Genomic DNA, 26,517 nt, shown 5'->3' on the forward strand with positions numbered 1-26,517 from the left:
CAGCGACTTATTGGCATTTCCTTTGCTGTGTGACAATTAGCTTTTTAATTATTTAGTTAGCATGATTATTTTTTACAAATACGCAAGCAGATTACAGTTTCAACAGCAAATGACATTAAGGCACTCTAAAAAGGTTTATTAGCATATCGAAAGTGCTGGCTGGTAGCCTACTGTAGAGGAGGAAAATATATCTGGCAGCAGCATAAAGGCTGGAGAGTAAACATCAAATGCACTTATATCTTCAGGAACATTGAACGAGCAGATTTTTCATTTAAGATCAGCGATTCCCTTCAAAAGTCTGTTTTAGTCTGGTTGTTCCTTCTCGAAATGACATCCTTGGTATATTTTAAGCTCTAATACTCTGTGTATGGAAACATTATGAGCAAACATGTTTTACACTTTTAAACAGAACCTTATATTGAGAATTATATTTAGAATCCAAATATAAAGTTCTGATTTTAGCTATTGATGGCCTCACAGAAGTGTGCTTGGTGTTAGTCGAATGTGTTGCGCAAAGATGTTTTTCTTCCTTCTCGTCGTGGAACTTGAAGGGTTGATGAGTCTTGCGTGGAGTATTTCTACACAAACTGTTCAGGTTTCTCCATACATGTACTTGAAGCTGTAGAGAATGTAAGAGAAAATAAAACACATTTACCATGTAAATATCATATCACATCAATTAGGACTAATTGAGATTCATCCAGATTAGTTGTGTTATGTGTATAATAATGCGTGTCCTGAAATAACCTCATGACAAAAGTATGGGACAAGTCTTTCTGTGAAGTATAGTAACACCACCCTTCCAATAGCCTACTCACCAAGCAGACAAAGTTGTGAGGAAAAACACTGTCTGAACCAACCCCAGGAGAGCTAAGATTGGTGTATGTCCTCAGTTATGTGTCATCAGCATTTATGTAACTCAAATTATAGTTATATAAGTGTGTCTCAATCACATATTACAGGATGACACATTCCTTTTAAAAGCCTCTTAGTTCGGGAGACATCCATGTCTAATGATCTGATTGATGTCTGGACCGTTAAGTCTGTTAAGGTCCAGACCATCCACTATCCTTGTCCTCAGAGAGATCATGAGAGGTGACAGAAAGGTCGTTAGCACTGTCAGATGGTGTGAAAGTGTTGTTGGGGTGTGTGTGTGTGTGTGTGTGTGTGTGTGTGTGTGTGTGTGTGTGTGTGTGTGTGTGTGTGTGTGTGTGTGTGTGTGTGTGTGTGTGTGTGTGTGTGTGTGTGTGTGTGTGGGAGGGTGGGTGGGTGGGTGGGTGGAACGCATGTCTTATCCCTCTTCCTTTGACTCCTCAGATGTGAAGTGATCAGTAATAACACAGTGATGGTTATGTATAGGAAATTATTCTGACATTAGCATTCCCTTTTGCCCTTAGAACTGCCTCAGCTCATCGGGGCATGGACTCTACAAGGTGTTGATAGAGTTGTGCTGGGATGCTGGCCCATGTCGACTCCAATGCTTCCCACAGTTGTGTCAAGTTGGCTGGATGTCCTTTGGGTGGTGGACCATTCTTGAGACACATGGTAAACTGTTGAGTGTGAAAAACCCAGCAGCGTTGCAGTTCTTAACACAAACCGGTGTGCCTGACACCTGCTACCACATCCCGTTCAAAGGCACTTCAATCTTTTTTCTTGTCCATTCACCCTCTGAATGGCACACATACAAAATCCATGGCTCAATTGTCTCAAGGCTTAAAAATCGTTCTATAACCTGTCTCCTCCCGTTCATCTACACTGATTCAAATGAATTGAACAAGTGACATCAATAAGGGATCATAACTTTCACCTGGATTCACCTCGACAGACTATGTCATGGAAAGATCAATTATTCTTAATGTTTTGTATACTCAGTTCATATTGTTACATGTTTATTTGTTTGTTTATTTCAAAAAGCGCAACCTCTATCTCTCTCCCACACACACACACACACACACACACACACACACACACACACACACACACACACACACACACACACACACACACACACACACACACAAAATCAAACAGATCATTGTTACACAAGAGGATTAAGGCAGTCAATAATGAGTTAATTACAGTTTAAGTTACAGGGCAAGCTATCATGCATATTACTGTAAGTATACAAAGTACAGACATGGCATAACAACTTCGCAATGTGGAAAAGAGATTCTAAAAAAACACATACGAAATAATAAATATTAAGTTAGTGCAAAACAATTATTTAATCAGAGTGTACATTTGATTTGCACTGTACCTTCAGACCAGTTATTTATAATATGTCAGTAAAAAAGTAAATTCTAGGTTTGTTATTCAAAAGTAGAAACATAAAAAATATCCAATAATATTTTACATATTATACAAGCAGTCAAGCACATTTTGGCCTCCTATAGGAAACCAAAGTTACAGCATTACTGCCTTCCAGCCACTAGAGAGAGGCAGAGTTTGACTTCAAGTATCAAAACAAGCTCTGGTATGGATACACAACATCACTATGTATGTAAACAGTGACAGAGTGTGATTAGAATGAGAGTTTCAGGTCAGTCTGTGTTACAATGATTAAGACAAGAACAAACTGATGCAACAGAGAAGCCAACTACCCAGCATACAGTTCAACACACTAGCCAGCCAATGAGAGACCTCAAAAGTGCTGTCAGTCAAAGCAAAGGAAGTGATGTTAGTTAGCTAGTGTCAACAGTTGCAGGTTGGTTACATGAGCATGCAGCATGGCTTCTTTCTCTTTTGAATCTTTTGAATCTTTCTGATACCTGGGGCTGAGTGCTTCTCTGTCCTGTCCAACTGTCCGTCTGAATTTGGGTAGCATGCCTCTTTGGCCTGTTGACCAGGGTAGACCAACTTCTTTGATGCTGTGTACGGTGACGCATTGATAGCGTTAATATTAGCGGTGGGCTCTGCCATGTACTGTATTAATTTCTGTTGAGGTTGAGAGTGATGATAACCCCAGTTTTTGTATCCATCCAGGTTGTTGGTGTTAAGCTGAGGGTTACTCTCGTCCACCCCATCCTCATCGCCAATGACGACAAGCTCAGCCCGGATGGACCCTTCGTAGCCCAGACCACGTCCACTGTCATCCTTGGCGGTTTGGTAGCCCATAAAGATTGCAGTGATAGGCTCAGATGTGTCTATGGCGTTCAGGATACTGAAGTGCAAGTCTTCCTGGTAGATCGGAGATGGTTTCTGGTCCTTTTTAGCTGACGAGTTGTAAAACATCCCGCCTTGCTGGATCTCTCTAGGGCTATGGTAGGAGTTGTGGGTGGGGTGAAACTCCCCGCCGTAGGAGAAAGGGTTCTGGTTGTACCCGTTGGTTGGCTGGTAGTACTCCTCGTCCTTCCTGCAGATGAAAGAGGGGACTGGAAGGTGAGGGGAGGAGGAGAGACTCTCCGGCCCTGAGTAGTGGACTCCATCAATGTAGTGGAGCTCCTTCCTGGAGAGGACGTCATGCTCATACAACTCCTGCTGATACCCATTCCCATTGGTTCCTTGGAGGACTTTAGCATGACTCTGTTGGGGCCTGTTGGAGGCCGAGGCACTCCTGCCGGAGGTGGTGGAGAATGCAGGCACTGATTCCTGGTGAACCTGACGGTCCTGTGGGAAAGCTCCGCTTTGAGGCATCTTCTGCACTATAGCCTTTCGGAGCAGCTTCTCCACCTCCATAGGGCTGAGCTCCTGGTGGCCCCGAGGGCCACAGGGGGTGGAGAATGCAGGCAATGGTTCCTGGTGGACCAGAGAGCCACAGTTGGGGGAGAATACAGGCACTGCTTCCTGGTGGCCACGAGGGCCACAGTTGGGGGAGAATGCAGGCACTGGTTCCTGCTGGCCACGAGGGCCACAGTTGGGGTAGAATGCAGGCACTGGTTCCTGGTGGCCCAGAGGGCTATAGTTGGGGTCGAATGCAGGTGCTGATTCCTGATGGCCCTGGTGGCCCCGAGGTCCTCTCTGAGACTTCTTCTGTTCTGTGGCTGCTCGCAGCAGCTCCTCCACCTCCATAGGGCTGAGCTCATCCACTCCATTCCCCAGGTGAGACCCGTCAGACTGCAGGGCATAGACAGACTTGCGGCCGTCGTCGTAGACTTTGACCCCTCTCTGCTGGAGCTCCTGGGGGGTGACGGTGGATGTAGACAGGACCCGGCTCTCCCCGGTACGGAGGTCCTTCTGGACGTTGATCTCCATTGCAAACATGGCTGGAGGAGGAGAGAAGGAGGAGAGACAGAGAGTACGAGGAAGGGAGAGATGGAGAGAGAGATGGGTTGAAATGAGATAAAAATAGGGTTTTGACATATCTACAGTACACGCTATTGTTGTAATAAATGTTAATATGAAGTTTCTTACTTTGTTTGGGTGTGTCCTTATTAAATTTAAAGGACTGCTTCCTTGAAATTTGAGGTTTGTAGAACTTTGGGACATCTAGAGTAGTTGGGGAAATATAGATTGGCTCTGTGAAAAAAATAAGCTATGTGTTTTGTATTACCAATGATTATGTGTATAGTGTAACATGCTTGATCAAATACATTAAATGAATAACGCAATCAGCAAGCTAGCAAAAGGCCTTACCTTCTTTGAAATTGTCATTTGCCTCCTGTAAGACAACATAAAAACAGCACTTTTAGAGGTACAACTCAGATCAACAAAACCTCAGATTAACAGTACCCTCATTGTGGGCAAAGCAAAACATCTAAACCAGAAATATCTCAATGTCAATTATGTTATGTCCAAGTACCTTTATTATCTCCTCAGGGGTTTTCTCAATAGCCTTCAGTCTCTTCAGTATGAAGCCCTCGTTTTTTGATATCATCGTCTCTTCCCTCTCCAGAGCCTCAATCTCTTTCTCAATCCTGCAAGCCGAGACAGAAAAGGTCAAAGGTCATATCACCTCATAGACAGGCGGAGAAGGGATAAAGAACGGATCAGTGAACTGACAGTTTTCTCATCTTCGGAAGACTTCCTTTTCTGGCTCTAATCTCGTCAGAGGTGTAACTTGGCAAACTGATCATGGCTGGCAGCAGACAGACTCAGGGTCAACCACTCGGGCATCCCACCTCTGCCAACCCCATCAATGCTGTGCTATCCCACCCAACTGGCATTAAATCACCCCATTAGAATAGCACAACCCTGCCACTTGACACCTACAGTCCAAATGGCTATACCCCAAAGCGGTACGACCCTAACAGATTGGAACCTACCCTGTGAAATACTAAAAAGTGTCCATTCAGTTGAGATGGGTGGATCAGGAGGGGGAGGGCAGAATGAGTCTATTTGTGGATGTCCCTCACTCTTACTAAAGAAACAAAAAGGCCAGAACACCACCTTTTAATAGTGACAAATGCCTATATGTTTAAATCCAAGGTGGTTTTCGTTAGGTAAAAAAAACAACTCTGTTACTTCCATCTCAGTTACGGGAGTTAGTGAACCTGAAGCTCACGCTGCTGTTGTCTTATTACCAGCACCTTAGAGGTTTCAGGGAACGCGCTGACTGCCACTTGGACCAACCTACAGACAATTATAGGTCTAACTGGACAGTTGATGGGCTACCCTTCACCGCAGACAGTCCAATACATGTTGCCAAGGTGTTGATGCATGCAACGTGATGCAGTGCCTGTCAGTTGAGCATAGAAATTAAATAAATAAAAGCGGTGTCCCCATTTAAAAGCAACACTTCACCGTAAGTGGTGCAGATTTAACATGGGTAAGGTTTAATCGAATGAAGCATCCAAGATGAAACATTTGCTAAAACATATCTCGACATACCAAGGCCTATATTCCATCAGGCAGCCATGTTAATAAAACAGCAATGTAAACATACTGTAGATCAGTTTAGACAGGAATAAGTGGAGCATCACTTGTCCTGGCTTACTGTACCTGTGGATGCTGGTCTGGAGGAGCTTAGTTTGTTGTTGATCTCCCCTCAAAATCTCTCTCTGCTGTGGGCTCTGGATGGCTGCTCCATCCATGAGCCATTGCTCTCTTAAGGACTTTTTCTGTTCAAAGTAAGAGAGGGTGACACAGCATTATGTCTTAACTGTCATGTTTGACATGTTATTTTTGCACTCTAACATATGTCTTTAATGGACTGCTCAACCACAGTGACCATAAAATCTAAAAACTGTCATCAAGCTTTGATACCTGGAACTCTCACTGTCATTAGATAGTTACGAATTAATCAAATGTTATTGAAACAATGTGGTTTGACAATTTGACAGTAAGATGAACTATAATGTTATCACTTCATTGATGGTCAAATTACCTAACTGTACCTTTAAGTGCTGAAGCTTTAATTTCTCCTTGTCAATCTCCAGCTTTTTATGAGCAATGTCCTCTTGGACTTTCCTCTTATCCTGCAGATAAAGTATTTAAAAAAGAAAGTTGTGAACCTTAAAGTACTTAACACAGATATTATTCAGCTGTTGATTTGCTGTAAGAGAACCAGGAATAGAGGTCAGTTTACCGTTATGGCTTGGAGCCGCTCCTTGACCAGGTCTGCCTCTTCCATTCTGACCCTGGACCAAAGAAAAATTAAGAAAGAAAAAACAATGGCGATGAGAAGGGAACTCTGGAATAAAAACAGCAGCTAAAAAGTGATGCATTGACACACATACCAGTCATAAAGTGAATAAAGCTTTATAATCCATTGAGAGGGAAGGTTAAAGGGATACTTCACCTTTTTATGTGAACTATCCCTTTAACAGGTGAACAAGGAATAGTGCCAGTGGTGACTGACACCCTTTGAAAATGTGACTTGAAAAATTTGACTAGAAACAAGAGGGTTTGAGTTCCACCACAGATGACAAATGACCTAATCATTACTAAGGGATTTCACACTCAATTCTACCTGACCAGAACTGAAACAAGAGTCTGGTCTAGCCACTAACACACTACATTTTTGGTCTGAGAGAGCATGGCATTCAGGCCCCTAATATCTTATTACAGAAATGTACTGACCTACAAGGCAAGAGTCTCCAACTGGAATGCCGATACACAGAATGCCGATACAAAAATCCTAAAGTGCAAAAACGAATGCACTCTGGGGTACCTTAGGGGTGTGCTTCTGTGTGTGGTGACAGCGACAGTGACTGTGATGACCTATGGCCCTGAAAGGGCATGCCAGCATCTCCCTGGTCTCTCCTTACATCTTTCCACGAAATGTGAGCCCTACCGCAGACTTCCTGTCTCTCACCATGCTCCACAGATATTCTAGACTAGCTATTTTCTCAGACAGCCCCCTTAATGGGATGACTCAGCAGCAGCCTCTATATTTGCTCTTCACATAGAGGTAGGAACCTGAAAGAGATATCAGTCTGATAAGTGAGGAGAATATGGGGGCTACTGGTAAAATGTTCTGTACATACAGTTGAAGTCGGAAGCTTACATAAACTTAGGTTGGAGTCATTAAAACTCGTTTTTCAACCATTCCACAAATTTCTTGTTAAATTAACAAACTATAGTTTTGGCAAGTCGGTTAGGACATCTACTTTGTGCATGACACAAGTCATTTTTCCAACAATTGTTTACAGACAGATTATTTCACTTATAATTCATTGTATCACATTCCCAGTGGGTCAGAAGTTTACATACATTAAGTTGACTGTGCCTTTAAACACCGTGTAAAATTCCATAAAATGATGTCATGGCTTTAGAAGCTTCTGATAGGCTAATTGACATCATTTGAGTCAATTAGAGGTGTACCTGTGGATGTATTTCAAGGCCTACCTTCAAACTCAGTGCCTCTTTGCTTGACATCATGGGAAAATCAAAAGAAATCAGCCAAGGCCTCAGAAAATAAATTGTGGACCTCCACAAGTCTGGTTAATCCTTGGGAGCAATTTCCAAACTCCTAAAGGTACCACGTTCATCTGTACAAACAATAGTATGCCAGTATAAACACCATGGGACCACGCAGCCGTCATACCGCTCAGGAAGGAGACGCGTTCTGTCTCCTAGAGATGAACGTACTTTGGTGCGAAAACTGCAAATCAATCACAGAACAACAGCAAAGGACCTTGTGAAGATGCTGGAGGAAACAGGTACAAAAGTATCTATATCCACAGTAAAACGAGTCCTATATCGACATGACCTGAAAGGCCGCTCAGCAAGGAAGAAGCCACTGCTCCAAAACCACCATAGATCGTACTTTTTGGAGAAATGTCCTCTGGTCTGACGAAACAAAAATAGAACTGTTTGGCCATAATGACCATCGTTATGTTTGGAGGAAAAAGGGGAACGCTTGCAAGCTGAAGAACACCATCCCAGCCGTGAAGCACGGGGGTGGCAGGATCATGTTGTGGGGGTGCTTTGCTGCAGGAGGGACTGGTGACCTTCACAAAATAGATGGCATCATGAGGAATTGAAAATTATGTGGATATATTGAAGCAACATCTCAAGACATCAGTCAGGAAGTTAAAGCTTGGTTGCAAATGGGTTTTCCAAATGGACAATGACCCCAAGCATACTTCCAAAGTTATGGCAAAATTACTTAAGAACAACAAAGTCAAGGTATTGGAGTGGCCATCACAAAGTCCTGACCTCAATGCTATAGAACATTTGTGGGCAGAACTGAGAAAGCGTGTGCGAGCAAGGAGGCCTACAAACCTGAATCAGTTACACCAGCTCTGTCAGGAGGAATGGGCCAAAATTCACCCAACTTATTGTGGGAAGCTTATGGAAGGCTACCCGAAACGTTTGACCCAAGTTAAACAATTTAAAGGCAATGCTACCAAATACTAATTGAGCGTATGTAAACTTCTGACCCACTGGGAATGTGATGAAAGAAATAAAAAGTGAAATAAATCATTCTCTCTACTATTATTCTGACATTTCACATTCTTAAAATAAAGTGGTGATCCTAACTGACCTAAGACAGGGGATTTTTACTAGGATTACATGACAGGAATTGTGAAAAACTGAGTTGAAATGTATTTGGCTAAGGTGTATGTAAACTTCTGACTTCAACTGTTCAACTGGTAATCCTCTAACTGGAATTTCTGAAATAAACAAAAACTGGGGGGTTTGGGGAAAGTTTCTCTTTTGCAACCTTAACTACAATATTCACCCTAACTACAGAAAGTAGTCACACGCCCTGACCAAATTTTGTTGTGTTACAGCCTGAATTTAAAATGGATTAAATAGAGATTTTTGGTCTCTGGCCTACACACAATAACCCATAATGTCATTGTGGGATTATGTTTTTTGGAATTGTAACAAATTAATGAAACATGAAAAGCTGAAACGTCTTGAGTCAATACTTATTCAAGCCTTTGTTATGGCAAGCCTAAATAAGTTCAGGAGAAAAATGTGCTTAACAAGCCACATAATAAGTTGAATGGACATTTTTGAATGACTACCTCATCTCTGTACCCCACACATACAATTATCTGTAAGGTCCCTCAGTCGCCCTGGGAATTTCAAGCACAGATTCAACCACAAAGACCAGGGAGGTTTTCCAATGCCTCGCACCTATTGATAGATGGGTAAAAAAAAGCAGACATTAAATATCCCTTTGAGCATGGTGAAGTTATTAATTACACTTTGGATGGTGTATCAATACACCCAGTCACTACAAAAATACAGGCATCCTTCCTAACTCAGTTGCCGGAGAGTAAGGAAACCGCTCTAAGATTTTACCATGAGGTCAATAGTGACTTTAAAACAGTTACAGAGTTTAATGGCTGTGATAGGACAAAACTGAGGATGGATCAACAACATTGTTGTAACTCCACAATACTAACCTAATTAACAGAGTGAAAAGGAGGAAGCCTGTACAGAAAAATTACAAAACATGCATCCTGTTTGCAACAAGGCACTAAAGCAATACTGCAAAACATGTGGCAAAGCAATTCACTTTTTGTCCTGAATACAAAGTGTTACGTTTGGGGCAAATCAAATACAACACATTACTGAGTACCACTCTCCATATTTTAAAGAATAGTGGTGGCTGCATCATGTTATGGGTATGGTTGTAATCGTTAAGACTTGGGAGTTTTTCAGGATAAAAAAGTAACGGAATGTAGCTTAGCACAGGCAAAATCCTAGAGAAAAACCTGGTTCAGTTTGCTTTCCACCAGACACTGGGAGATCAATTCACCTTTCAGCAGAACAATAACCTATAAAACAAGGCCATATCTACACTGGAGTTGCTTACCAAGAACACAGAGAATGTTCCTGAGTGGCCAAGTTACAGTTTCTACTTAAATCTACTTGAAAATCTATGTTAAGACCTGAAAATGGTTGTCTAGCAAAGATCAACTACTAATTTGACAGATCTTGAAGACGTTTGAAAATAATAATGGGTAAATGTTGCACAATCCAGGTGTAAAGCTCTTACGAGATTAACTCAGAAAGACTCACAACTATAATCGCTACCAAAGGTGATTCTACAAAATATTGATTAAGGGGTGTGAATACTTATGTAAATTAGATATTTCTGTATTTCATTTCCAAGAAAATGTGCAAACATTTTCACTTTGTCATTATGGGGTATTGTGTGTAGATGGGTGAGACTTTTTGCAAATATTTAATCAACTTTTAATTCAGGCTGTAACACAACAAACTGTGGATTAATTCAAGGGGTTTGAATACTTTCTGAAGACACTGTAAACTCAAGGAGAGTCTAAAAATAGGAGGTCATAACAACAATATACAAGTGTTGCACTCTGCGGCAAAGCATGCGTCTGTCTGTCTCTTCAAAACAGAGATAAGCAAACAGGTGACTGAACTAAAGTACAGTTCTTGTTCTTCATTTACATGTTATTACATTTTTGGGGTTCTTCTATGAGGGCATGGGAGATACACTACTCTGATATTGTAGGAGGAAATTGGGTGATGTAGAAATATTTGGGCAGCTGTTATGGTTGTAAATGTTATTGACATAAAGCCCTTGTGATGAAATATTGCCACGTGGCATAGGGCCAGGTATGTCTATCATGATTACAAAGTGACATCATCACACAGCTCTGTATAAACAATGAAATTCAAATTGAAACCATTTTCCTGTTTAAAATTAAAAGTCAAAATATGATTTTAAACAAGAATACATTAGAAAAATCCTAATTGAAAATGAATGGCACTTTTCAGTTCTTGAAGGGGAATTTCAATTAATCTCCTGATTAGAAAGAACTGAAATGGGACTCACTGATCCCAACCCTGGTCAGCATTTTGAACTGTGCCATATGTCCTCCCACATGTGACAAAGACTGCATTTCTCTGACCAATCCCATCAGATCTTTTCACGTCAGATCTTTCAGACCAATTAGTGAAAAAAAGCTCAGAATTGGGCTGCCTGTGTAAACCCAGCCTAATTTGGCTGGACACCGCTTTGACCCTTAGTTCATCACTTCTGAGAAGGTTTGAGACACATTGTTTAGCTGGCCTGATATATCACACTTGGGCGCTTATAGAGCATTGCAGTATGCAGACTCTTTTATTTTCTTTCTAGACATATTATAGGCTACTTCTTCATCAGCACCTGCCCAGATCAATCGGATGTGTTTCAATATGTCCCCAATATGTCCCAATGTGAAGGAGTGGCAGCTACAAACTGTGATGGTCAGTTCCCAGCTCCAATCCCTCCTCAGGCAGACTGACAGTTCTAGTGGAAGGACGTTTTCTCTAAGCTGCCTGACCTAAGCTGATCACTGCGGTGATTTAGCCAGGCAGCAAATCTGTTGGGGCATCTGCTTCCACAACAATAACTGCATGGACACATGGTTTTCAAAAGGGCACATGTACAGTAGGATGGTAAAACAGTATGCATATTTGTAGTATACAATTTCATGTGCATTCTTCCGTCATTTTCTTTATGCTTTATGCTATTATTTAATGGGTGTGTATTTCATTCCAATGGTATAGAGCTCATGCAAAGTATTTGTCTATAACATAGCCTAGATGCACAAAGAATGCCCAAACGATGAGACATAAATGCTGTATATTCTAGACCTACTTTGGTAAATTAGAATAGTTTATTCACACAAGTAATCAAACAAAAGGAGAACACGCGCTTGAGTACACTGCACAAACATTGGACTGAGGAATAGTCGACTGTGATTTTGCAGCTCTCACATGAGTGAAACAACAGTGTCCCAAGTAAAAGTTCCTATAAAATGACAATAAATCCCCATGCCTTCGCATGTTAGAACAGGAACACTGGCGGTAAAAACTGAAGCGGTTAAAATGAAGCATTAAGAGATTACTGGAGACCACGCAGTGCGCCTGTCCAATTGTTTTAAACATGCAAGCTAAAAGATCAATTGAACATATGAGAGTGAATTTATGTTGAAATAATTTTAAAATAACGAACTCAGATTAAAACCAATACAAAGTTATAATGTATTGCATAGTTATATATGCAGGATCTTAAATTGACCTATATTGTCACAGCAAAATACAGAGCAGCAACAGGATTTTAAAGTTTAGTCCATAATGTTGCTTGATCGGTGGTTAGGCTATTAGCCTTATCTTACAACATTGCCAAGCAAAAACGGGTTGAGAAAATGGCAAGAACACTCACCAGTTGTGCGTGAACAAATGCTGGATATGGAATATAAATGCCTTGGTAACCCAAGTTCACTATTGGTGGACAGCGTAAAGCGCTCTGTCCTAAACAACGCGACAGTCAGGTACAGCGCGGGTGGCTTGAACAGAGCCAAGGGAAGGCATGATTGGCAGCTTGCCTTTACACCAATAGCAACAGGGCAAGTGTTGTATCCCACTGAGCACATATGTCAGTTCAACGCCAACGTCACATTTGGTTGTTGTCCACTAACGTGAATTCAACGTGAAATCAACCAAAAATGTCACCATGTCATTGGATTTGGGTTCAAATTTGATTGAAAAAAAAATACGAAATTCCCTTACATTGGTGACTTTTTGCAAATCCAATCAGTTTTCCACCTCGATTCAAAGTCATAACATAGATTTTTTTAGTTTAAATGATATTGAAAAATGTTGATTCAACCAGATTTGCGCTAGTATATGCATCAAACGTCCCTATGCACTTTTCTATTTTTGGAGTTATTACATAAAACTGATCAGTATTCCAAAGAATGAAGTCATGTATTTTCAAGGTTGTGATGCAGGGGCACAACTTTGATTTTAGAAGTGGGGGGGACATAATTTCTTTTTTTTTTATCTAGTCGGATAACCACTCCAAACAGCCTACCCGACTGCTCGGAGTCGTCCACATGGTCCTAAAGCACACCATTGCCTCGTTTTGTACCACATTCCAATGATAAAACTGGGGGGGGGACAAAATTGCAATTTCAAAATGTGAGGGGTACGAGCAGAGATTTACAGATTGATGGTTTGGGCCCATCCGGTGGTAAAACTTTTAAAAGAGTGCAGGCTCTTTTAGCTACCAAAGCAAGGGGGAGGTGGGCACTTCACCAGGCCGAAATCCCAAATAGATAGATTCCAGATGTCCGTCAGCTAGCGTGCTAGCACTAAGCCAAGGTGGAAAAAGTTACAAAACTCCCGTAACCTACTTCACAGAGAACATGCCCGAAAAGTTGACAAAACAGAAAAGCACAACAGACGAGGTACTACACAATAGAGCAAACAGGTATGATTTTCACTTTCATTTTGAGCCCACGGCAAGAAAGCACCAGAGCCTGCTGGGCTAACGGGTTACCACTAGATAACACAGCCACAAAGTTTGTGAATAGCATGAGGTGTGGCTAACGTTAGCCAACTTGAGCTAGCTACCGAGCTAGCATACGAACTCGACAGCACAGAGTAGACCCTGCATATGACGTTGAGAAATAGTGCATTGTGGGTAGTTCAGACTTCTTTCCGTAAATAAGTAAATAAATATGTAATAACCCAAAAACAAAACTACGTTTGTACTTATAGGTAACCAGATCGTGACTACAACTAAGTTACTGAGTCTGACCACACTGTGTTGTTACATTGGTGAGTAAAAACGGCTTCCTACCCTTTATCTGAAGCTTTGAGAAAGCCATGTGCTTGCTCTCATCATCTCACTGTGAAACAAAGTTCCTGTTTGCTTTCCTTGCAAAGTTCCAAATTGGGCTTTTCTCTAAATGTGCACAGCTGTCTTTGCTTTGATCCTCCTTGACAAACACGGACAGACATCGACCTAGAACCTAGAAGAATTAGAAACCTAAAACAGTCATCCATCAAAGTCATGCTATTTTGAACAATTCATTTATTTATTATGTCACATTCCAGGGAATGTTTTGGAGTTTTTTATTAACCACTTCGACCATGGGACAGACAGTGTCCTGAACACCCATAGCACATGCATGTTTACGGCCAAGTCGTTAAAGATTCCATAAATAACTGACGCGCGCCAAGCACATCCATCATGCAGGCATGCGGGGACAGGTGTGGGAAGTGGGAGTGTAGCTATGGCAACAACACACGTCTCCAAATACCCATGTCTGTCTGTGTGTGTCATGTTATAAGGTTTTGCACTTGTGGCTTCTCTCCCTGCCTGTTTTCTCCTCTAAGCTCAGTGTGTTTATTTCTGTTTGAGTATTTCCAGGAATGCATTTTTGGCCTATGTTGTAGGCTTCTTTCTCTCATCTCAGTGGAACGTCCAACAGTGAGCTCATAGGTACAGAGTAGACCTGCTGGTCAAACAATAATGCATCCACAAATCACCTCAGCATGGGACAGCTCACAGACTGCACCAGAACACACCCAGGTGGGAGACATTCCTACGTTGTGTTGCGTTTGCTTGTGCTCCCATTAAGAAATGTCACCCTCGGTGGCATGGGACATTCTCAGTGCAGCCTCTAATGAACAGGAACACGCCAGTAGCGGTCAGAGCACACAGGCAGTGACACACGCATGCACACACACACACACACACACACACACACACACACACACACACACACACACACACACACACACACACACACACACACACACACACACACACACACACACACACACACACACACACACACACACACACACACACACACACACACACACAGAGGAGATTGAGTTAACAGTATATCTAACATAATTCCTACACCGCAAAAGGCTTCTTGTGGGATCTGAGTATCAAATGTCTTTGAGTACTCAAATCCCATACAGAAGCAGAAATCATGGCAATCATACAGTACCAGTCAAAAGTTTGGACACACCTACTCATTCAAGGGTTTTTCTTTATTTTTTACTATTTTCTACATTGTAGAATAATAGTGAAGACATCAAAACTATGAAATAACACATATGGAATCTTGTAGTAACCCCAAAAAATGTAAACAAATCAAAATCTATTTTAGATTTGAGATTCTTCAAAGTAGCCACCCTTCGCCTTGATGACAGCTTTGCACACTCTTGGCATTCTCTCAACCAGCTTCACCTTGAATGCTTTACCAACACCAGATCATCTGATGCAGCACTCTATCATTCTCCTTCTTGGTCAAATAGCCCTTACACAGCCTGGAGGTGTGTTGGGTCATTGTCCTGTTGAAAAATAAATGATAGTCCGACTAAGCGAAAACCGGATGGGATGGCGTATCACTGAAGAATGCTGTAGTAGCCATGCTGGTTAAGTGTGCCTTGAATTCGAAATAAATCACGAATAGTGTCACCAGCAAAGCACCCCCACCCCATCACACCTCCTCCACCATGCTTCACGGTGGGAACTACACATGCGGAGATAATCCATTCACCTACTATGTGTCTCACAAAGGCACGGCGGTAGGAACCAAAAATGAATGTTGAGATGTGTCTGTTACTTGAACTCTGTGAAGCATTTATTTGGGCTGGAGTTTCTGAGGCTCGTAACTCTAATGAACTTATCCTCTGCAGGAGACGTAACTCTGGGTCTTCCTTTCCTGTGGCGGTCTTCATGAGAGCCAGTTTCATCATAGCGCCTGATGGTTTTTGTGACTGCACTTGAAGAACTTCCACATTGACTGACCTTCATGCCTTAAAGTAATGATGGACTGTCTTTTCTCTTTGCTTATTTGAGCTATTCTTGCCATAATATGGACTTGGTCTTTTACCAAATAGGGCTATCTTCTGAATACCATCCCTACCTTGTCACAACAGAACTGATTGGCTCAAACGCATTAAGCAGGAAAGACATTCCACAAATTAACTTTTAACAAGGCACACCTGTTAATTGAAACATATTCCAGGTGACTACCTCATGAAGCTGGTTGAGAGAATGCCAAGAGTGTGCAAAGCTGTCATCAAGGCAAAGGGCAGCTACTTTGAAGAATGTCAAATCTAAAATATATTTTGATTTGTTTAACTTTTTTTGGTTACTACATGATTCCTACATGTGTTATTTTATAGTTTTGATGTCTTCACTATTACTCTACAATGTAGAAAATAGTATAAATAAAGAAAAACCCTTGAATGAGTTGGTGTGTCCAAACTTTTGACTGGTACTGTATATGTGTTTAATAATTGTACACACAAGTAAGGTGACTCAGCCCACAACAGTAGCTTTCTTTTCTATGTTGCACTACTCTAACAAAGGTAATTCAAGTACAGCCATCACGTTACAGTGTTCTTTAAATGCTCCAATGACGTCTAAAGGTTTTTGTTGGCCAGCAGGTTTATTGTCCCCTTCAATGACAGCTACAGTCAGACCACCCAGAGAGAGCATCAGTGACCTTCCCTGTCCTGCCTCATCACTTAGGCAATTACATTTGATTTATTTTGAACATTTTAGTAATTTAGCCGAAGCTCTTATCCACAGTTATTAACAGGAGCAATTATGGTGAGATGCCTTGCTCAACAGCACATCGACAGATTTTTCACCTAGTTACCTTTCGGTTACTGGCCCAATGCTGTTAATAGCTAGGCCACCTGCCGCCCGAAAGCCCAAAGAAGGGACACAAATAGCTAGGGCCAGGAGTTTTACCTGATCATGTAATCTGACAAGGAAAAACTACTGGGCCTGCAATAGTCTATATAACTAGGGCCAAGAGTTGTTCCTGTTCAGGAAACATTGTCAGGAAAAACTCCTGTGCCTGTGTATGGTACGGCTATAGCCTTGGGCATTTCTCTGACCATCACGAGGTTTAGCTATTGAAGGGCAAGAAGGTCATGACCAGGGTTACACAATTCACAAGTTCAGGCTCCTAGAGAGAAATGATATAGCCCACAAGGGATCCCAAAAGAGGTGTGTGTGTGTGTGTGTGTGTGTGTGTGTGTGTGTGTGTGTGTGTGTGTGTGTGTGGTGTGTGTGTGTGTGTGTGTGTGTGTGTGTGTGTGTGTGTGTGTGTGTGTGTGTGTGTGTGTGTGTGTGTGTGTGGCATGTGTGCTTGTTTTGGTTTTGGCGTACATCGACGTCTGTGACCTGTAATATTTTGTTTACAAAATTGGTACGATTTGATTTGATCTTTTAATACCTGTAATATTTCAACATGAGAACCATCAGACTGTCATACCTTGTCAAGCTCAATGTCTGGCATGATACATAAGGCCATTCCACTGCCAATGTTTGTCTATGGAGATTGGCTTGGCTGTGTGCTCGATTTTATACACCTGTCAGCAATGGGTGTGCTGAAATAACTGAGTCCACTAATTTGAAGGGGCGTCCACATACTTTTGTATATATACTTTATGTGTCAACACCAATTCTGCTTTGGTAAGTAATGGTGGCCAATGTGGTTGGCTATTGTTGTAGACAAGCTATTCAACACATCATCGCATTGCACATCATCACATTACACATCATCTTCCTCTCTCTCTCAGTTCCCCAAAATATAATTTGAGTTAATTGACATCACGCTACAGTACATTGGGAGTTACAGCCCTGTGATCAGGTAAAGAGCCATTGTGTTTGTGGGGTTCAGGCATGTGGACACTTAACCTACTTACAGCCTTAATCCAATCAGGGCCTCTGTCTTCTTTCCCTCCAATGGGAAGAGGTGTTGATCCTATGGAGACACTGAGATTTGACAGTTTAGTTATTTAGCAGACAATCTTATCCAGAGCAACTAGGATTAAGTGCCCTGCTGAAGGGCACATCAAGAGATTCTTTACCTAGACAGCTAGGGGATTTGAACTAGCAACCTTTCATTACTGGCCCAACGTGCTTAACCGCTAGGCTACCTGCTGCCACAACTGAGAGAGACGTAAGCCATAGTCCTCAGACACTATTCAAGACTATGCCCAGGGAGTCCGAACTCTTACAAGATCCTCGCCCTCTTCCTCTTCCTTCTGTTTTTCTCCCCCACCCTCTTCCACACAATATTTTCTCTTTCTCTCTATCATCCTTCTTTCTGTTTCTACTCTGCTTTTCCAATTCTCATATATTTCTCTTTCTGTCTCATCCTCCTCTTTAATCATCTACCTGTGTCTCCCTATCCATCTCTTCCTTCCATTAGCTCTCTGCCTGTTACCTTGTTTCTCTCTCCAATGACCCTTCTCCAGTCCAGACAGATGGATGTGGTCAGACAAAGGCTTTGTGTTTGATCATTTCTCCTCTTCATTCATCTACAGTGGCCTGCCATATAAGAAAAGCTGCTGAGGCTTTTGAACTGTAGCCATTGTGAATGGAACCACATGGTTTAGGCTCTACAAGAAAAGTTAACATAGTTGCAAATGTGTCCATTCGGCTTGAATATCTGCTGAAGAAGTACATTTTGAAAAAATATTTTACTTCATGACCTGTACATAGCAGTAAAAATTTGCTGAACATTGAGAACCACAATTGCTACCCACTGGGCACACACTGGTTGAATCAACGTTGTTTCCACGTCATTTCAATGAAATTACGTTGAACCAATGTGGAATGGAAGTTGAATTGAATTGATGCGCGGTTCTTCTAGAATCTAGGTCCCAATGCTATCTTAGTACTTTTACCATAAAGCCTTGTGTCATGACTGACCTAATGAGAGAGGTATGTGTCAGGTTAGTGGGAAATAACTATATGGTGTGGTCATTCCCATAAAAACATCCAGCATCTGGAAGCTGGTCTTTTAATAGACTCTTTCTAACTGAACTTAAGGCGGGTTGCGTAACAACTGTGACACCCACTCTGTTGCCTCATCAAGCAGGCACGTCCGCTGTACTGTTGATGATGATGCAGCAATATTTTGGACTGAAAGAAACAGTTGTCTTACAAAACATTTGTAATATTAGGTCTAAACAGAAAAATGGTATTTGTAGACTGCCTGTTTACATGCAAAATTATGTAATCCCTCAATCAAAGTTCTGGTGTGATTACATGGCTAGGAGCAGAAGTAAACCCCAATGGAATGAAATGAAATCAATACATTTACATTACATTTAAGTCATTTAGCAGACGCTCTTATCCAGAGCGACTTACAAATTGGACAGATTCTACTATCTATAGGGCATCTGCTGTATATATCAGATCATTTTATATACTGCCTATAAGCAGTGGTGTAAAGTACGTCAGTAAAAATATTTTAAAGTACTACTTAAGTAGTTTTTTGGGGGTATCTGTACTTTACTTTACTATTTATATTTTTGACAACTTTTACTTTTACTTCACTACATTCCTAAAGAAAATAATGTACCTTTTACTCCTTACATTTTCCCTGACACCCAAAAGTACTAGTTACATTTGGAATGTTTAGCAAGATAGGAAAATTGTTTAATTCACGCACTTATCAAGAGAACATCCCCGGTCATCCCTACTGCCTCCGATCTGGCAGACTTACTAAACACAAATTACTCGTTTGTAAAGGATGTCTGAGTGTTGAAGTGTGCCCCTGGCTATCCGTAAATTAAAAAATCAAGAAAGTCATGTCGTCTGGTTTGCTTAATATAAGGAATTTTAAATGATTTATACTTTTACTTTTGATACTTAAGTATATTTTAGCGATTACATTTACTTTTGATACTTAAGTACATTTAAAACCAAATACTTTAGCTTTTTACTCAAGTAGTATTTTACTGGGTGACTTTCACTTTTACTTGAGTCATTTTCATTTAAAGTATGTTTACTTTTACTCAAGTATGACAATTGGGTACTTTTTCCTCCACTGTCTATAAGTGTCTTTAGACCTCAAGTTCATGTGCAGTGTAGGCTCTGTTGTGTTGTCATGGATTCTGAATTCTAGCAACTTTCCTTAAACTAATCAATTGTTTGCAAATGAGTGTCTGGCTCTTCTGCGTGTGCCCCGTACATGTGAGTGAACGCCCCTCTGTGAGACACGTTCGAGCAACTTTTTTAGTTACTTTGTCAGACACAGGTCCTTGTGACATCTGAGAGTTGCATCATTACAACACTGTAAAGTAAAAGACCCCATTTTGATATCAAAATGTTTTTGTGATCCACCATGTAAAAAAAGTGATGGAATCAACGGCAAATGTTTACTTTTTTAATTGGGGCTATGACAGTCTATTACAAATCAGTCGGACAGTACTTTTGACAGTATTTCAATCTGAAGGAAGTATGGTTTGAAGGGACTGAAATGCATCCGAAAGGTATTGGAAAGTTCAGAAGATCTTCAGGCAATAATTTTGTATGATCTTCTGTGTAGAAAAGAACATCATCATTGATGTTCTTTTCCCCCCAGTCGGATTAACTGCCTGGTCTTGTCCACTCTGTGAGGCTTGTGGGCATTGTAGAGGGAAACAGAAGACACATACATGTTCCTGAGAATCTTATCTTTCAGTGATTGTAGATTAAATGGTAAAAAAATAGAGCCACATTTGTAGGAAGAAAACCAAAACCGCTCTGTTTAGCACAACCTCATCTAGAGGCCTCGGGCGGTTCTATGAACCGAGCACAATTTTTACATTTTATTTTAGAGTTTCTCACATGACCCCATTTTCAAATCAGGCGACCCCAAATGGAAACGCTGCTGTAGCCTATGACCTAGCACTTCGTAGCCTACCTATGACCAACCGTATCACAGCTGTGCTAAAATCACTATAAGCCCCCCCACCATATATTATTGCTTATTAAGAGGGAATGATGAATGATTATGTTATTATTTTTTTCATTATTTTTTTATTTCACCTTTATTTAACCAGGTAGGCAAGTTGAGAACAAGTTCTCATTTACAATTGCGACCTGGCCAAGATAAAGCAAAGCAGTTCGACAACATACAACAACACAGAGTTACAAATGGAGTAAAACAAACATACAGTCAATAATACAGTAGAAAAATAAGTCTATATACAATGTGAGCAAATGAGGTGAGATAAGGGAGGTAAAGGCAAAAAAAAGGCCATGGTGGCAAAGTAAATACAATATAGCAAGTAAAACACTGGAATGGTAAATTTGTAGCAGAAGAAAGTGCAAAGTAGAAGATAATGGGGTGCAAAGGTGCAAAATAAATAAATAAATAAATAAATACAGTAGGAGAAGAGGTAGTTGTTTGGGCTAAGTTATAGATGGGCTATGTACAGGTGCAGTGATCTGTGAGCTGCTCTGACAGCTGGTGCTTAAAGCTAGTGAGGGAGATAAGTGTTTCTAGTTTCAGAGATTTTTGTAGTTCGTTCCGTCATTGGCAGCAGAGAACTGGAAGGAGAGACGGCCAAAGGAGGAATTGGCTTTGTGGGTGACCAGAGAGATATACCTGCTGGAGCGCATGCTACAGGTGGGTGCTGCTATGGTGACCAGTGAGCGGAGATGAGGGGGGACTTTACCTAGCAGGGTCTTGTAGATGACCTGGAGCCAGTGGGCTTGGCGACGATTATGAAGCGAGGGCCAGCCAACGAGAGAGTACAGGTCGCAGTGGTGGGTAGTATATGGGGCTTTGGTGACAAAACGGATGGCACTGTGATAGACTGCATCCAGTTTGTTGAGTAGGGTATTGGAGGCTATTTTGTAAATGACGTCGCCGAAGTCGAGGATCGGTAGGATGGTCAGTTTTACGAGGGTATGTTTGGCAGCATGAGTGAAGGATGCTTTGTTGCGAAATAGGAAGCCAATTCTAGATTTAACTTTGGATTGAAGATGTTTGATGTGAGTCTGGAAGGAGAGTTTACAGTCTAACCAGACACCTAGGTATTTGTAGTTGTCCACATATTCTAAGTCAGAACCGTCCAGAGTAGTGATGCTGGACAGGCGGGCAGGTGCAGGCAGCGATCGGTTGAAGAGCATGCATTTAGTTTTACTTGTATTTAGGAGCAGTTGGAGGCCACGGAAGGAGAGTTGTATGGCATTGAAGCTCGTCTGGAGGGTTGTTAACACAGTCTCCAAAGAAGGGCCAGAAGTATACAGAATGGTGTTGTCTGCGTAGAGGTGGATCAGAGACTCACCAGCAGCAAGAGCGACATCATTGATGTATACAGAGAAAAGAGTTGGCTCAAGAATTGAACCCTGTGGCACCCCCATAGAGACTGCCAGAGGTCCGGACAACAGGCCCTCTGATTTGACACACTGAACTCTGTCAGAGAAGTAGTTGGTGAATCAGGTGAGGCAATCATTTGAGAAACCAAGGCTATGAGGATGTCTGCCGATGAGGATGTGGTGATTGACAGAGTCGAATGCTTTGGCCAAGTCAATGAATACGGCAGCACAGTATTGTTTCTTATCGATGGCGGTTACGATATCGTTAGGACCTTGAGCGTGGCTGAGGTGCACCCATGACCAGCTCTGAAACCAGATTGCATAGCGGAGAAGGTGCGGTGGGATTTGAAATGGTCGGTAATCTGTTTGTTGACTTGGCTTTCAAAGACCTTAGAAAGGCAGGGTAGAATAGATATAGGTCTGTAACAGTTTGGGTCAAGAGTGTCCCCTCCTTTGAAGAGGGGGAGGACAGCAGCTGCTTTCCAATCTTTGGGAATCTCAGACGACACGAAAGAGAGGTTGAACAGGCTAGTAATAGGGGTTGCAACAATTTCGGCAGATAATTTTAGAAAGAAAGGGTCCAAATTGTCTAGCCCGGCTGATTTGTAGGCGTCCAGATTTTGCAGCTCTTTCAGAACATCAGCTGAATGGATTTGGGAGAAGGAGAAATGGGGAAGGCTTGGGCGAGCAGCTGTGGGGAGTGCAGTGCTGTTGACTGCAGTAGGGGTAGCCAGGTGGAAAGCATGGCCAGCCATAGAAAAATGCTTATTGAAATTCTCAATTATAGTGGGTTTATCGGTGGTGACAGAGTTTCCTATCCTCAGTGCAGTGGGCAGTTGGGAGTAGGTGTTCTTATTCTCCATGGACTTTCACAAGCTGAAGTTCAAAGCATACCCTGAAGTTTCCTACTATGCCAATTGAGCTACACGTTTTGGCTGCTGTCACCTTCAGAAGCAAACTCAATCTTCTCACCTACCTGGTTTTCAACACGTTCATATATTTATATTATTATTGTTTTTGTATTTTCTTCCCACACCAGATACAAACTTATACATACGAACAGCAACTTACAGGCTCACACAAACAATGACTACATCTCATCTTCCCAGACCCGCATGCTCACACCCCCATCCTTAGTGCCTGCATTACTGTTTGTCATATGGCCTTAAATTGTACCAATTTGTTTTTAACGGTCGCCCATGATATTTCAATATTTAATGTGTTAATGATGGCAGATTGACTTTTTAGTATACGTTTTTTCAAGATGAGTGATGAAAAGAGAATCCACCAGCTCATTTGGGTATCTCACTACATCCCCATATGCCATGGCTTTCAACACGTTCAGAACATTGAGGTATTTTTCAGGTCATATCTAGCAAATATTTTGTCCCCAATTTTCCCCTTTTTCCAATTCCCTCAAATTGCTTGTGGTATACCTTAATGATTATAAACACAGCTAATCAGGTATTGGTGATACTTTAGGACCAGCAGGTGGCAGTATGATACATCTCATTTAAAACTGGAGAGAGAGACTAATCCAGTGAGGCATATGGGATGGCAGGTCACATCTCCAGAGGTTTTTTCTTTTGAGTGACACCGGAGAGGAATATGAGACAGAGGCAGAAGACCTCTCAAAGTGTCAGTCACAAATCCACTCAGCATGGGTGAATGAATAGAGCAGGGGCCAAAACACTCTTTGTTTTCTCTATTTCTAATCAGGAACTTATTTAGAACTGGGAGACTAGGTTAGTGGACTCTGTGAAAACCAACAGCACTTTGGCCCTGCAGGCCTAAAATTGAATACCTCTGGGCTTCACTCTTTTAAAAAATGGTGCTACCTAGAACCATTTATGGTTCTTCAGTTGTGCCTATAGGAGAAACCTCTGCAGATAACAATTTTTGGTTCCAAGTGGAACCCTTTCACTAATACAAGGTTCTACGTGGAACCCTTTCGCCTCTAAAAGGTTCTAAGTGGAAGCTTTTTCACCACCAAATGTTCTACCTCGAACCAAAAAGGCTTCTGCTATGGGGACAAATAAAGAACCCTTATACCACTCTTATTTTGTGTCATAATAGCAATCATAACCGATTTGAAAAGGACAACATAATCTATCAGGGGAGACAGATTGTTGGCAGCCTGATAGCTACAGCTACTGTACATCCTCCCTCTCTATCTGTCTGTGGATCAGCCTGTGAATTCTGACACTGTCTGATGAGAATGTCTCACCCTTGTTGTTGACTGTTCTGGGTTCAGTCAAACTGAAATAAAATGGGATTAACCCCTGGGATTAGAGCCTGTGGCTGCAGGGGAGAGTGGGGTTCGTTTGGGATTCCCTGGAGGTTGAATGTTAACCACCACGCAACCACAGACCCAGGGTGGGCTGGGACCAGAAATCGGCCCTGGCATATCTAACAAACCGGGCCATTTTTTTCCTTTAGGCCCCCACACTGGCCCATTTTCTGTTGTTGAGGGCGTCACACCGGCCCATTTTTTCCTTTGAGGCCCTCATTATTTGCCAGATAATTATCATTTTGTACAAAATACCCAAGTGAGACAGACCAGCACATCTGGCATTTGCCGGAAATGTCAGATGGCCAGTCCACCACTGCACAGACCCCATACAGAGATTGTGCTCATACTGTGTTCTTTGCTGTGGCAAACATTAATCTGACATCTAATCAACTCAGAACCACTTACTCACGCAGCTATATCCATACTGTATTGAATAGTCACGCACTCTCTCGAACTGTCTTGCATGCACATACTTACCTATCCACGCAAACGCACACACACCCTTGATATCTGAATTACTGATTGGTCCAGATGTCGGTGTGTGTGTAATTGTGTTTGTGTTTGTGCATGCACACGCAGTGTGTGTGTATGTGTGTATGTGTGTTTGTGAGCTCTTTGAGTTGACCGCTCCAACTTGCTGAGCTTACACTGTCTCCGTGGCATGGTTGCCATGGTGAATTTCTACATGGGCGATCGAGGATTGCATGTTTCGCAGCCCTCCACTGTGTGTCAAGCAGCTTTCTGTGGAGAGACCCACAAAAATAGAGAACCAAGATAGAACTGTGAAAAATAGAAAAGAATAAACAGCATTCAGCTGTAAGCACCCCTTCAGTCGATACACTCACACAGGCACAGTGTTATTTAACATCAGACTGTGAACTATGACAAATCTACATGTAGGGATTATTCAGTGTAGTGCAACCTGATAGAAATGCAATGTATAAAGCTGACACAATTCATTGTATATGACAGAGAATAATGCATTTTCTACACAATACATTTCTACTTTAATGGTCCACAACGATGCACTCTCCTGAATAGACCACTGGTATTGTTGTATAACACGGTGGGTTGGCTGGTGAAGAAATGAGAGGAGATTTTCTCATTGAAAAGCTGTTTCGGTGGATAATCTCGCTGTTGAATAGAATGCTCTTTCTACGTCAGAGGAGAAGACACAGGAGACATGATGCTATGCTTTGCTATATGTTCTACAGTGCCTTCGGAAAGTATTCTGACCCCTTGAATTTTTTCACATTTTATTATGTTACAGCCTTATTCTAAAATGGATTAAATTGTTTTTCTCCTCATCAATCTACACACAATACCCCATAATGACAAAGCAAAAACAGGTTTTTAGAAATGTTTGCAAATGTATAAAAAAAAGAAACGGAAATATCACATTTACATAAGTATTTAGACCCTTTACTCAGTACTTTGTTGAAGAACCTTTGGCAGCGATTACAGCCTCGAGTGTTCTTGGGTATGATGCTACAAGCTTGGCACACTTCTCTGCAGATCCTCTTAAGCTCTGTCAGGTTGGATGGGGAGTGTTTCTGCACAGCTATTTTCAGGTCTCTCTAAAGATGTTCGATCGGGTTCAAGTCCGGGCTTGAACCTTCAGAGACCTGTCCCGAAGCCACTCCTGTGTTGTCTTGGCTGTGTGCTTAGGGTCATTGTCCTGTTGGAAGGTGAACCTTCGCCCCAGTCTTGGGTCCTGACCGCTCTGGAACAGGTTTTAATCAAGGATCTCTCTGTACTTTGCTCCATTCATCTTTCCCTCAAGCCTGACTAGTCTCCCAGTCCCTGCCTCTGAAAAACATCCCCACAGCATGATGCTGCCACCACCATGCTTCACTGTAGGGATGGTGCCATGTTTCCTCTATACGTGACGCTTGGCATTCAGGCCAAAGAGTTCTATCTTGGTTTCATCAGACCAGAGAATCTTCTTTCTCATGGTCAGAGTACTTTAGATGCCTTTTGGCAAACTCCAAGCGGGCTGTCA

General features: G+C 41.8%; 1 protein-coding gene across 4 annotated transcripts; it reads right to left on the bottom strand.

Annotated features, from left to right (window-relative positions):
- Window positions 1-120: 120 nt before the first annotated feature.
- LOC106599129 (palmdelphin a) lies at window positions 121-12,678 on the bottom strand. 4 transcript variants are annotated; one of them, XM_082973310.1, is made up of 10 exons: window positions 12,518-12,678; window positions 9,357-9,468; window positions 6,464-6,515; window positions 6,273-6,353; window positions 5,878-5,996; window positions 4,739-4,853; window positions 4,573-4,597; window positions 4,351-4,455; window positions 2,769-4,202; window positions 121-619 (listed from the first exon to the last, which is right to left on the bottom strand). In XM_082973310.1, exons 2-10 carry the CDS (start codon window positions 9,359-9,361, stop codon window positions 579-581), a joined length of 1,977 nt encoding a protein of 658 aa, XP_082829436.1. In that variant the 5' UTR covers window positions 9,362-9,468; window positions 12,518-12,678; the 3' UTR covers window positions 121-578. The 4 variants fall into 4 exon arrangements, with proteins under 4 accessions (XP_082829436.1, XP_082829437.1, XP_082829438.1 ...); XM_082973311.1 differs by having other exon boundaries at window positions 4,351-4,425; window positions 12,518-12,677; XM_082973312.1 differs by lacking the exon at window positions 4,351-4,455.
- Window positions 12,679-26,517: the final 13,839 nt, after the last annotated feature.

This window comes from Salmo salar, chromosome 03 (genome assembly GCF_965601325.2).
Source record: "Salmo salar chromosome 03, fSalSal1, whole genome shotgun sequence".
Taxonomy (NCBI): domain Eukaryota; kingdom Metazoa; phylum Chordata; class Actinopteri; order Salmoniformes; family Salmonidae; genus Salmo; species Salmo salar.

What these genes read in the sequence shown, in the direction of transcription:
- LOC106599129 (XM_082973310.1), bottom strand. An exon ending in CCCCTGAGGAGATAATAAAG is followed by an intron (nt 4,598 to 4,738) that starts GTACTTGGACAT and finishes GTTGTCTTACAG; the next exon opens with GAGGCAAATGACAATTTCAA. An exon ending in TAAGGACACACCCAAACAAA is followed by an intron (nt 4,203 to 4,350) that starts GTAAGAAACTTC and finishes CTCCTCCTCCAG; the next exon opens with CCATGTTTGCAATGGAGATC.